Source organism: Amyelois transitella, chromosome 18 (assembly GCF_032362555.1).
Source record: "Amyelois transitella isolate CPQ chromosome 18, ilAmyTran1.1, whole genome shotgun sequence".
NCBI classification, from domain to species: Eukaryota; Metazoa; Arthropoda; class Insecta; order Lepidoptera; family Pyralidae; genus Amyelois; species Amyelois transitella.
The window spans coordinates 1093527-1106916 of record NC_083521.1 but is presented as its reverse complement, the minus strand read 5'-3'; the positions used below and the strand labels follow the sequence as shown (position 1 = coordinate 1106916).

General features: G+C 38.7%; 2 protein-coding genes across 4 annotated transcripts; one reads left to right on the top strand and one right to left on the bottom strand.

Moving 5' to 3' along the window:
• Positions 1-3: 3 nt before the first annotated feature.
• LOC106137871 (mitochondrial GTPase 1) lies at positions 4-1961 on the bottom strand. Its single transcript, XM_013338807.2, has 3 exons — positions 1349-1961; positions 1063-1250; positions 4-369 (listed from the first exon to the last, which is right to left on the bottom strand). Exons 1-3 carry the CDS (start codon positions 1959-1961, stop codon positions 172-174), a joined length of 999 nt encoding a protein of 332 aa, XP_013194261.1. The 3' UTR covers positions 4-171.
• A 266-nt stretch (positions 1962-2227) lies between these two features.
• LOC106137870 (radial spoke head protein 6 homolog A) lies at positions 2228-13028 on the top strand. 3 transcript variants are annotated; one of them, XM_013338806.2, is made up of 13 exons: positions 2228-2584; positions 2811-3000; positions 3405-3530; positions 4033-4121; positions 4572-4659; positions 4839-4917; positions 5074-5207; positions 5999-6118; positions 6694-6847; positions 7383-7528; positions 8657-8871; positions 12348-12492; positions 12891-13028. In XM_013338806.2, the coding sequence occupies exons 1-13, from the start codon at positions 2454-2456 to the stop codon at positions 12981-12983; spliced, it is 1710 nt and encodes a 569-aa protein (XP_013194260.1). In that variant the 5' UTR covers positions 2228-2453; the 3' UTR covers positions 12984-13028. The 3 variants fall into 3 exon arrangements, with proteins under 3 accessions (XP_013194260.1, XP_013194259.1, XP_060805372.1); XM_013338805.2 differs by having other exon boundaries at positions 2449-2648; XM_060949389.1 differs by lacking the exons at positions 2228-2584; positions 2811-3000 and adding an exon at positions 3039-3173.
• The last annotated feature ends 362 nt before the right edge of the window (positions 13029-13390 follow it).

Here is a 13390-nt window from a genome sequence, read left to right as displayed (position 1 = left end):
GGGTTTTTATTTATTTATTTAATAACAACTACTTATTTACAGAATTAATATTTACAAAAAAAATCTTTTACATAAAACGTCTAACAGTATCACGGCCAAAATGGATGTTTAACACCAATTTATAATAACGTGATTTACAATAAAGAAAAGGGGTGATTTACTTATTTATATTTATGCTAAAACTTTTTCTCTCACTGACCTATCATTTAGCAGATCAATATCTAACAACGTTCTCCCCAGTTCCCCGGTCCTGAAGGCCTTAATCATTGTCCTAGCGACCTCTATCAGGTCAGGCACTACTCGTACACTGTTGTCATAGTCCCGAGTCTTCCGAATACGGTTAAACTTAACTGCTCCAGCTATGAGCACCTGGAAAAATGTTTGTGTTATTTTTAAATCATGTTTACCTATATTCATATTCATATAGTCACGTCTATATCCCTTGCGGGGTAGACAGAGCCAAGTCTTGAAGAGACTGGTAGGCCACATTCAGCTGTTTGGCTTTATGATAGAATTGAGATTCAAATAGTGACAGGTTGCCAGCCCATCGCCTGAAACGAGAATCCCAAGTTCCCTTCGTCGCCTCGAACAACATCCATGGGTAATGAGATGGAGTGGTCCTATTCTTTTTTGTACTGGTGCCGGGAACCACACGGCACGTTTACCTATAGCTGGTCAATAAAGACTCCCAGTTGTACTCATAGCCCTCCGAGGTGCAGGGCTATGACTATATTCACTTGGAAACTGGTTTTTATCATTTTTCTCCACATTAATTATGGGCTGCTGCATATCTGGGCCCTGATACAAATGCTTATATACCTTTAAAGGAAACCAATAATTTAAAATCAGAGGAGAATAAATACCATCTTAGGGGAATTCAAGGCAAGAGTGAATAGGCAATACTTGAGCTTGCTTGCTCCACCTTACACTTTATCTTGCTTGCTTACCATGTAGTTTAAGGTCAAATTATATACATCCTTAATTGTAAAAAAAGCCTTTAAAAAATATAAAGATTATTGCTGATATTGGTTCATGAATTAAAAAAAAGTATAGCATAAAAACCTTATTAATGTCATCGCAAGGTTCCTCCAGCCCCATGTAGTCCACATACTTGAATTTCCCGTGCTTGTTCAGCCAAAAAAGCAGGTAGTCAGCTATAGCCTCTTCCCCCACCAAGTGATCTTGTAAGGACGCACACAGAGCCAGTTTCAGACCCATTTCTACATTTGTCACTGACGGTTCTAGAATCCCTGAAAAAAATTACACCTTTTTTTTAAATATCTTTGGATGCAAAATAGTAGAAATTGCAATTCTTCATATGTACATATAATATGTCAATATTTTTTACCTGGGGTATCAAACATGAAAATAGTAGGGTCATTGTTAATCCTTATCTTTGTCATCAAGCTCCGCGTGACCCCCGCCACCGCACCAACTGGCAATGCATGCTTTATCCTCAAATTCCTGGACCGCAGCATGTTAATCAGTGATGATTTTCCAACATTTGGTACTCCAATGATCATCACATTGTAATCAGATTCCTCACTCCTATTATACCGATTCGAGTCTTTTATTAAATCTACCATTAGAGGTCTAAGAGATTTTAAGCCTCGACAGTATTGATCTTTACTGTTTGTAAACACTATGTTCTGAATATTCTGTTCGGCTTTTAACTGATCTGTTATTCGCGGTATTAACGAATTTATAGTCAAATCTTTCTTATTCAGAACTAATATGTGAGGCTTTGCACCAGTCAAAGTATTAGTAAATATTGGATTTCTGCCAGAAAACGGAATCCTTGCGTCGTGAACTTCGATGACACAGTCCACACTATTTAATTTCCGCTGCATTTGCTTCAAGCCTTTATTCATGTGACCGGGAAACCATCGCAGTAGATCCTTACTGATATAAGGCATCTTTTGTCGGAAATTATAAGCCGCAGCGTCGAATTTAGTTGCCATTTCGAAGTTTGTGTAGGTTTTAAGGTTATATATATTTTGATTACTTGCTTGCTATTACCCCTTACTATTTGATCATTATGAATTTAAAACAAAGACCCTAAATAGTTATGTTAAACTCAAAGTATAGTGTTAAAGATTTGTTTCAATTAAAAGAATTACGAAAACCAAACGAAAACACTCCAATTCAAATCAAAATAAAAGTGACATTGTCAATGTCAATTCAGTCAGCTCAACTGGATGGCAAAGAAACGTTACTTTTCTTAAATAGATGCGTTCCTGGTTTCCTGCGTTTCAAAATCAAAATAAACTAATTGAAAGAATAGGAAGCATTCTGTGAATAAAGTGAAAACTGAAGTCTAACTCTACCAATTTAATTTTCAAAGGAGTATTTATTACTATGTCACGTATTTTCTCTTTCTAATGACATAATATTGTCATACAATAAGGTATAATTGTTTCGTTATATACAATAGTTAATTAACATTTTAAAAGATGTCGCAAACTTTTTTATTGGAGCCAGATTTGATTGCCGCTACCGAAAATGTTATGCCCGATCTTAACAACGATTTGGTCTTGGCTAAGAACTTTTTGAAACAACAAAGTGCTGCTACGGGTGATACATTGTAAGTGCCATCCATAACATAGTACTTGGTTCATATAAATAATTTACTATTGATTTTAAAATATGTAAGTAGGCTATATATATATATAACTACGGTTTTTATATAAACATATACCAGCTTTAACTTAGCAGTAACATAATTTCTATTACCTAAGTGTTTCCTCAACTTTAATCAAAAATATTGTTATGTTTACCGACAATAAAGCTGAGAAATCTTTCCCTAACAGGTATGATCACCTGGTAGATGTAATTCACAAGATAATAAGTCAGAAACCGCCAGACGTTGTGGATAACTTGGAGCAATATTCATGGCAAGTGAAGCAAGAGAAATTTCGGCCCAACTTCGACCTCCTGAATGATGTGTACCTGTCGCCGCCGCAACTCTCTGCCGTTAGGAGTGTCGATGAAATGATAAGAGTAAGACCTTACCTTCATAGCTGATCTATCAGATACGTCAATAATTTTAAATATCAAAGATAGCTTTATGAGTACATTTTTAAGTATGGTGTTCCCCAAGGGTCTTAAATGAACCCTTTGAAATATATATTCACTTAGGCCGTACAGTTCAACGAATCAAAAGAGTGCTGATGGTAAGGTACAAAACTAGAATATTTCTATACGACACCAAAGAAGTTGAATGACATACAACAGGACCACGATGGCCACCTAGCCTGCCTATAAAGGCAGTTCTTATTACCTCCTTATGCAATGCAATGAAATTGATTGAAAGATTCAGAGGACTTTAACGATAAAAGATATCCTTTTCACTATTATTCATAACCTCTCACATAACCCTTTACGTTCTCTTTACTTCATTTCAGCTGATAGAGAGCAAGTATGGTAAGATAGAGAATCTCGGGGAAGAAGAACAGGAGTTGGATTTAGAAGAGGACTCAATGAAGCCCAGAATAGTTGACCTCATTGACCATAACTACTACTTTAAAGAGGTGAGTACTGTACTGAGTATTTGGCTGTGTTATATTTTTGCTGTTGCTAACCGTACCATGTATATCCTGAACTAGCTATGCCGGGACAGGTCAGGTTAAGGTCTTTAACGTTTATCTACATTCCAAGACTATAACACCCGTAGATAATAAAGGTACCTTCTTAACAGTGAAAGAATTTTTACGATCGATCATCGGTCGGATAATTTTACATTTATTCTTTATCTTTTCCGTGCCGTGTGGTTCCCGGCACCAATACAAAAAAGAATAGGACCACTCCATCTCTTTCCCATGGATGTCGTAAAAGGCGACTAAGGGATAGGCTTAAAAACTTGTGTTTCTTCTTGTAGGCGATGGGCTAGCAACCTGCCACTATTTGAATCTCAATTCTATCATTTAGCCAAACAGCTGAACGTGGCCATTCAGTCTTTTCAAGACTGTTGGCTCTGTCTACCCCGCAAGGGATATAGACGTGACCATAGTATGTATGTATCTTTTCCAACAGGCTGGCTACGGTCTGCCCGACAGCGAGTGTTATGCTGTATTCTTATCACTAAACATGCTGGGGATCAAGGAGCCCGTTGCAACCGTAAGGTAGGTGAATTGGATAATTCTTCGTGATTATTATCATTCCCCCGATATAAAAGTAACAAAAAACAATTGTGGCGTTTTTAACGTTAATTAAACGTTAACGCCGTATCGTTAAAAAGACAATATTAATGATTAGTAGTAACTATGCTAATACTTTCATAATACATGAAATCACGTCTGCTTCTCTGAGGGGTAGGCAGAGACCACATCTTTCCACTTGCATAAGTTTTTCGTTTTAACCATTTTCATAGTACTTTAAAGTTAAATAAGAAATGGACAAAGTGCGCTACCCTGTGGAACACCAAACATTTGCCTTATGTGAATTTATTAATACGAGTTAGAGCGATATAATTACAACTTCTTTTCATAAATAATATTGTGATACCAACATATATATGTCGTTTTATACATTTAACTCTTTAGAAATTAGATTTTTTTATTATTGCTTTACAGATTTTTCGGTAAGATCTTTGGCACACAAGCGAATTACTACGTGGCAGAAACAGACCTCACTATAGAAGAATTGGATAGACGGATTAGGGTAAAATATTTTAGGTTCATAATTAAGTAGATACTATCTATCGCCTTCTTAGAAACATAATTACCCCTATTAACATTCTTTTCGCTTACCGTCCAGATTTTCTTTGTATTTGTTTTTCCGTACTCCTATGCTGTTATTGCCCTTGTGACACCCCTCTTTTTTAACTTTCTTACTACCAGGAGTTTGATATGAAGGACATGCCCGGTGAGGGGGAAGGCGAAGAAGTGCGCGCCCCAGAGGCTGAAGAGCAAGAAGTTGGTAATTAAAATGCATTTTATTTTAAACATACGTATCAAAAATCTTAAAAATAATTTTCTGAACATCACCGGTAGATGTAGGTAGCTTGTCGATAGTAACACTAAATATTATTAAATTAAATGGAGTCTTCTCTCAGAACTTGGCTTCTGATTTCAGTTGCAGAAGGTGAAGGTAAGGAGGAAAAGCCAAAAGAGCCTCAGCCACCGAAGCTGCCTCCAGTACCAGAGTCGACGTGGCAACCTCCACCGCCGATACCAGTCGAACGACCCGGGCAAGGGGCTAATAGGAAGGTTAACAATCAATTTTGCTGTCATTACCTTGTAGCGACAACGACAACTCTACGTCACAAGTCATCAGCCAATCACAGAAACAAAATGTTAGGCGCTCAGCCAATAGCAGCGAAGAGTCGCCATTGTGCTATCGGAATTTCTAGGGATTGGGGCATAACTACAACCTCCGACTCAACATCGTTGGAGCCGCGGTTCCCCAGGATAAACAACTACCTAGCTTGACGGAAGATCTTCCCTTTATGGCGGTCGAGCCCGTAAAATCGCTCCCGCTTACAACCCTATATGAAAACCAACTCATAATTGCCGACCGCGGAGTGAAGCTTTCAATATAATTTACGTAAACGTTTGCGAGTACCGTATCTCCGCGACAGGGTTAACGGTTAGTTTAACGTTATTTTTCCAAATAAGTTTAATCTAAAATAATTTGGACACAATCAGTTGTTGCACTATGTGAATTCAAATCCAAAATTTTTATTCATTATTATTAAACATTGGTTGACATCAAATAAATTAATTAAAACTAATTTTACTGCCACTTCCAAAGCATCAATGCAGAAGAAGCGGTAACAAACTGCTCTACAGCATTTTCTTCAACAACGTCAACTTCACAACTATCCAAACCTAGAATAGAAATGTGGACGAGAGAATGTGAAAAATGCAGGGATCCACACGTCTATCGGCATCCGCAACCCAAAAGTCCTCATCTTCCTTCAATTAGGTATTAATTTCTTTGCAACAAGCTAGAACGCAACCTTATTTAGCTTGAACTAAGGCCGTTTATTTGTGCACAGGTTTTCTGGGTGTGCAACCGGCCCGGCGACCCTTGGATCTGCTTGCCCGATGTCACGCCCGACCAGATCCGCGTCGCCAGGCTCACTGTGAGGTGCATGACGGGAGACCTGGATGCTGAGGTCAGTTGTGTTCACCTGAAGAGTGGAGGTGGCTTGTGCCAGTTTACGATCATGTAGAAATCGTTTTGGACTAATTTGCACCTTTAAGAACATGGTTTTTGATATTGAACCAACCCTTGATCAAATTAAAGACGTACTGGCAAAGGGTCATGTCAAGAGTACCCGAAATCGCTGATCTTGCATGAAGAGAGAGTATCTCTGCCTACCTCTCCGGGAAAGAGGCGTGATTTTATGTATGTATGTAAGAATATGGTAAACTCCCAGGTGCAGAAAAGAAATCTGACAGTTAAAGCGTTAATGGGTGAAAATTGGTGAAATCACTGAAGTTCCAAGTAATGAGATTAATAATTGCCTTGCTGGATATCACCTCCAGCGATAGGGTAATTGGAGTAAAGCGTCATCCCCAGGGTCCATTCTCATTCTCACGATGCCGAAGAACAAGCATGGTGGTTTCGAAAAGTGATCCAAACATAAAAAGAGGCTCTGAAGAACAGAAAACACGTATATGAGATTAAGAAACTCTATGACAATGTTAAAGAAATGGTTTTAATCTACAACTGCTATATAAATTCCAGGTCCTCACTTTCCCCCCCTTCGACGGTACGGAGAAGAACTATTTACGTGCGCAGATTGCTCGCATACAAGCAGCTACTTCAATATCTCCTCAGGGCTTCTTTACCTTCGGCTCTGGAGAGGAAGAAGAGGATATTGACATGGAAGAAGGAGCTGGTGAGTAATGATTAACACCTAAGAAATGTTGATGAGGTAAGTCGATCTTCGCTAACACAGATTCTCAATTTGCAATCCCGACAAATTCTGATACTAAATCATCTCAGAACAAATTGAGTGGACTTTGGTATATTACATTTTATCAAGATAGGTACAAATGTTTGTAACGATCTTGTGAATAAAAGTGCAAGTTTATGTATAACTAGAGGCCGACCGCGACTTCGTCCGCTTAAAAACCCTATTATAACGTAACAATCAATCCCCCGAGAACTCCGTGATAAAAAGCCTATGTGTTATTTTGAGTCTTCAGCTACCTACATACCAAATTTGTCGTAATCGGTTCGGTAGTGTTTGCGTGAAAGAGTAACAAACATCCATACTGACATACTCACAAAATTTCGCATTTATAATATTAGTAGGATGAAGGAGAATCACAGGGCAATATGTGGCATAAATTCTGGCTTTCCTGCGCACATGGAAAAAACAAAAACACCCTTTATCGGTTTTCACAACCTCTGTACCGTTTATCTCGTAGGCGACATGGCCTTCAACCCCAACCCGTTCTACCAGGGCCACCTGCTGAAGGACCTGGTGGACAGCAACTTCACGTACTGGGTGCACCACGGCAGGTACATCCTCAAGCAGGGCCGGACCATCTGGTGGAACCCTAATGCGGGGATGGTGAGTGATTTTGCTTTGCACCAATATTGATGACAACACAATAATGTGGTTCCCGGCACAGCCACACAAAAAAGAATGGGACCACTCCATCCCTTTCCCATGGATGTCGTAAAAGGCGACTAAGGGATAGGCTTACATACTTGGGATTCTTTTTTAGGCGATGGGCTAGCAACCTGTCACTATTTGAATCTCAATCTTAAAGCCAAATAGCTGAACGTGGCCTATCAGTCTTTATAAGACTGTTGGCTCTGTTTACCCCGCAAGGGATATAGATGTGATTATTATGTATGTACAATAATTTTATTTATCTTCACCGTACAAATAAGCTACATGAAGCCTAATGCTGGACATAGTTAAAGGTTTTCTAACTTGACCGTTTCTAGATTGACATTATTGACAACCACAATTCCTAGGATTAAAGAGACTCCTTTGATATGGACGAAAAATAAGAAGGGAAAGACAAGGACTATTTGCCCTTGGGAAAAAGCTTCTAGGAATTTCGCTGCTTATTCAAAGCTGCGAAAATTCTAAAAAAAGAAGCGAACAACTCCTTCCAAACCGCAAACTATTCTTCATAACGACCATAGATTTCCATCGTAATTTATAGTAGAAATTTGAGAGAGCGAAATCCTCTACTTAGTTTATAACTGACGAAGACCTAACTGTAAAAGACAATAAGGGAGAAAGTAATCAAGAGACAAATGTCATGTCGTACCAGAAAGTTTTAACAATATTGAAAAATAGTGAATTTTGTACAGTCCAACACCAATATACCGACCGACAAACCATTTAAATAGTGCCGTGTGGTTCCCGGCACCGTTACAAAAAAGAATAGGACCACTCCATCCCTTTCCCACGGATGTCGTAAAAGGTGACTAAGTGATGCCTATCCCTTAGTCGCCTTTTACTATATCCGTGTCAATCCCAACTTAATAAGCCTTTATTAACTTGGGATTCCTCTTTTAGGCGATGGGCTAGCAACCTGTAACTATTTGAATCTCAATTCTATCACTAAGGCAAACAGCTGAGCGTGGCCTATCAGTCTTTTCAAGACTGGTGGCTCTGTCTACCCCGCTAGGGATATAGACGTGATCATATGTATGTATGTATGTACCATTTAAATACTAGGAAGAGGGCGTGGAAGAGGAAGAAGACGAAGGCCCCCCACCAATAGAGCCGGAGTCGGGACCCTCGCTGTTCACTCCCCTATCGGAGGACGGACGAGTGGAGGGCATGACTGCCTGGACAGCACGAGTCAGCACCAGTCTGCTGCCTGACAGAGCCTTGGCGATACTGAGGAGTAATATATGGCCGGGAGCTGTGGCGTACGCTAATACTGGCAAGTAGGTTCTTTTGTGCCGTGTGGTTCCCGGCACCAATACAAAAAAGAATAGGACCACTCCATCTCTTTCCCATGGATGTCGTAAAAGGCGACTAAGGGATAGGCTTACAAAATTGGCATTCTTTTTTAGGCGATGGGCTAGCAACCTATCACTATTTGAATCTCAATTCTATCATTAAGCCAAATAGCTGAACGTGGCCATTCAGTCTTTTCAAGACTGTTGGCTCTGTCTAGCCCACAAGGGATATAGACGTGACCATATGTATGTATGTATGTAAGTTCTTTTTTCTACACCAAGTGAAAAAGGACCGACCCCTAATACTATCATTCGTGTCAATGACCTGAAAACTGAAGATGCCGCAGACTGTATACAGTGCAAAGATAGATACATACATACATATGATCACGTCTTTATCCCTTACGGGGTAGACAGAGCCAGCAGTCTTGAAAAGACTGATAGAATACGTTCAGCTGTTTGGCTTAATGATAGAATTGAGATTCAAATAACGGGTTGCTAGCCCATCGCCTAAAAGAAGAATCCCAAGTTTATAAGCCTATCCCTTAGTCGCCTTTTACAACATCCATGGGAACGAGATGGAGTGGTCCTATTCTTTTTTTATTGGAGCCGGGAACCACACGGCACCAAAGATAGATGTAGGAAAGTAGACCCCTGCCCCCGAAGCCCTGTGGTGGATGGAGGGTGCTACTATTTATTTATTTATTTATTGTGACAAAAACGGTTTACACCTATTACAATTATCACACTTTACAATTTGAAACACAGGTATATCATATTAAGTTAACCATATTAAATCATATAAAAAATTTGAATAATGAAATTAAATTTGAATACACATAAATTAAAAATAATATTTTAAAAATTTTGTCAATAAAAGTTTTGTCCGTCAGATCTTATATTTAATACAATAATTAAGTTAATCACTTTCGTCAGTGTCAGTGTTATTGGTATTAAACCACTATGAATGCGCAAAGATGAGAGATAAACTAATAGGATCCACAGGTGGATGAAGATGGTCAAGGCTACTTAGCTGAGCGATGTAAGAGCTTCGATGTATTTTTGCGAGACCGTATGAGGAATCAGGAAATCCCTTGAATAACGGAAAGCCCCAACATAGCCCCGCGACTCCAACTGCTGAAATGGAAGTATGCGGCACAAAACACATTATTTCCCTTTAAACTCCGGAATAAGAAAGAAGTAAATATATGTGTGTCTAATTAAGACGAAAATTGCCAATTTTACCAATTTTAATTTATATTCTAACTGTTGATGATGATGATGATGGTTACATCATCATCATCATCAACAGCGTTCCATGAATCTAAAACCGATTCAACAACCCCCCATTCATTATTTATGACACCTACAAATGAAATAGAGGTAACTAAATTGATCACATCGCTTAAATCTAGTTCAGCAACCGGACATGACAATCTTAGCAACAATATATTAAAAAAAGCCAAGAAATTCGTAGCAAATCCAATTGCGCATATCTGTAACTTAAGCTTGTTGTCGGGTACTGTTCCCTCTGAATTAAAGGTTGCAAATGTTGTTCCTATATTTAAGTCTGGAGATCTTCTACTACCGGAGAACTATAGACCCATATCTCTGCTAAGCGCACTGTCGAAAATTATTGAGAAAGTGGTTAATTCGAGACTCTTAAGCTACTTGGAGGCAGGGGGACTGTTGGCCGTGAACCAGTACGGCTTTCGTTCAGGCAAATCCACGGAGGATGCAGTAACTGATTTGGTTACACATACCATTGAAAAAATCGGTGAGGGACAAAAATGCGTCGGTGTCTTTCTGGATTTTGCTAAAGCTTTTGATACTGTTTCTCGGCCAATACTCCTCTGCAAGCTAGAAAAACTTGGCATAAGAGGGATTGCTCTAGAGTGGTTCCGCTCATACCTTTCTGAACGTAAACAGAGAATCTCCTTAGAGGGCTGCTGTAGTAACTATGCTGACATTAGGTTCGGAGTGCCGCAAGGCAGCGTTTTGGGTCCTACACTCTTTCTCGTTTACATAAACGACCTGTGTTCCATGAAAATGACAAATGCAAAAATTTTTACATATGCTGATGACACCGCAATCGTCTATCATGACGAATCATGGGACCGGGTCCATACTGTAGCTCAGAGAGGGCTTCAGGATGTACATGTATGGCTGCAAAGTAACCTTTTGAGTGCAAATGTTGGTAAAACTAAAGTTGTCTCATTCAAAATTAGTAACAGAACAGGTCCAAATAAATCTCTAAAACTTCGTCTTCATAGTTGCCAACAAGAATGTCAATGTGAGAATCTTGAGGAGGTTAAAACGATCAGATACTTAGGAGTTATCATTGATGATAAATTTAATTGGTCTGCACAGGTTGAAGCAGTTTCTAAACGTCTAAAAAAACTCATGCATATATTTAAAAGGTTAAGATCTGTTGCTGACCATGATATTATTAAACTAATATATTTGAGTTTATGTCAATCAGTAATCTGCTACTGTATAGTGGTATGGGGTGGAGCTCCAAAAACTTTTATATTAAAACTAGAAAGAGCTCAACGAGCCATTCTAAAAATAGCATATAGTCGTCCCAGAAGATACCCAACTAAAAAACTTTATTCAGAGCGTCAGCTCCTTAGCGTGCGTCAATTGTATATATCAGCAACTATTCTACGTTTTCACAAAAATGCCATGAAATTAGCAAGAAAATTCTATAGAGGTTACAGATGGGACTATCCAAAAATCAAAACAGTCTTCGCGCGTAGGTCATTCAAATTTATGGGTCCATACCTATATAAGAAAATTTACAGGGTGGATAAGACCATTGTCAAAATGACTAAATTAAGATGTAGACGTACTGTATGCAAGTGGTTAATGACTAAAAACTACAATGAGACGGAGAACTTGTTACTTAATGTCATATGAAATTATGCATTAAAAAAAAAAAAAAAAAAAAAAAAAAAAAAAAAAAAAAAAAAATATATATATATATATATATTTTATGTATAATATATATAATGTATAAAACATATGTTTAATATATATAATATATATTTTAAATATTTGCATGTTGTTATGTATATATGTATTACATGTATTTCTAATGTATATATTTATATTTATTGTGTTTATTTATTTATTTATTACAATTATATGTAAGAATACTTTACAATTACTATTTAACGTACGCTCTCATCCACAAAAAACACAAATTAAAATTGTTTAATAAATTTAAGGGGAAGACACTGGTCGCCACGACACAGGGAATCCTAGTGTGACGGTCAGTGCAACTGTTGTAGAAAACTCTGTATTTTTTGTACTGAATAAAACATTTTTCATTTTTCATTTTTCATGACCCTATGCTGCTACCCTCCTTCTGTCCACGCTAACTTTATCCGGCGGCTCGATGTATCGATTAATTAAGTACAGCGCTGGCAATAGCTGGATACTCATTTTTTATTCGCCAGGAAATCTGAGTGTATGTACATGGGTTGGGGGCTGAAGTTCCAGCCGCCCAACTTCTCGCCTCTGCAGCTGCCGCGGCCACAGGACGAGTACATCGTGGGCCCGGAGGTCATGGAGATGGCTGACCCCACCTTCGCTGATGAGGAGGTGCCTAACTATTGGTTTTTAGCACAACAGATGTTTACAAGAAAAGTCAAATAAATAAAAATATCGTGATGCATAGGGAGGCTTTAAGTTGTGTGCATAGGTACTCATTACTTTGTTTCCCGGTGATTTTACGGTGAGAATAAGAATGATCTATGCTGATCCTATATTCGGCTAAGCATTCCTTCGCTGAAGTTTATATAGAGAAGCTAACAGTCGGCCCGCCGCTCGGCAAAATTGTATTCCAAAATTTTTGTTAGAAAAAAATATTTCATTAGAGATAAACTTTTTTTGCTAACCTTACGATCTGTCACTGCAAGTATTTGACGCCATTTTAGTTTCGTTTCTTAAATAAACATAATGAGGTAGGTGCATGTTTAACATTAATTTATATTTAACAGGCGTACCGTATCGCCCACTTACCTCCCCCTCCCCCGCCAGCGATGATGGGCGAAGGAGAAGGTTTTGGAGAAGAACAAGAGGAAGAAGATTAATATTAATCTGTCATTGTTGCTTGTTATTGTCAATTGTTATATTAAAGGCTGTTAGATTTTGGAAGTTTTTTGTTTTTTTTTTAAATACCTACGACATTTTTATTTATCTAAAGGGAAAAGGCATTCAACGTAACATAGATGCTTTGACTTACTTGACTTAAGGTCCTATGACCCCTAGCTGAGGCAGAGGGCATCCACAGTGCGTCGCCATCCCGCTCGGTCTTGAGCTTCGCGTTTTATTTCGCTCCAAGTCTTCCCTAGATCCTTCACCTCTGCGATGATTGTCCGCCGCCAGGTCTGTTTAGGGCGACCACCTTTACGCTTTCATTGGGGATTCCAGTCTAGGGCTTGCCTCGGTATGTGTTCGAGGTCCCTTCGGAGCGTGTGGCCGATCCAGTTCCATTTGC

What these genes read in the sequence shown, in the direction of transcription:
- LOC106137871 (XM_013338807.2), bottom strand. Translation starts at nt 1,961, where the DNA reads ATGGCAACTAAATTCGACGCTGCGGCTTATAATTTCCGACAAAAGATG. An exon ending in TTTCATGTTTGATACCCCAG is followed by an intron (nt 1,251 to 1,348) that starts GTAAAAAATATT and finishes AATTTTTTTCAG; the next exon opens with GGATTCTAGAACCGTCAGTG. An exon ending in CTTGCGATGACATTAATAAG is followed by an intron (nt 370 to 1,062) that starts GTTTTTATGCTA and finishes ACATTTTTCCAG; the next exon opens with GTGCTCATAGCTGGAGCAGT.
- LOC106137870 (XM_013338806.2), top strand. Translation starts at nt 2,454, where the DNA reads ATGTCGCAAACTTTTTTATTGGAGCCAGATTTGATTGCCGCTACCGAA. An exon ending in GCTGCTACGGGTGATACATT is followed by an intron (nt 2,585 to 2,810) that starts GTAAGTGCCATC and finishes TTTCCCTAACAG; the next exon opens with GTATGATCACCTGGTAGATG. An exon ending in ATAACTACTACTTTAAAGAG is followed by an intron (nt 3,531 to 4,032) that starts GTGAGTACTGTA and finishes CTTTTCCAACAG; the next exon opens with GCTGGCTACGGTCTGCCCGA.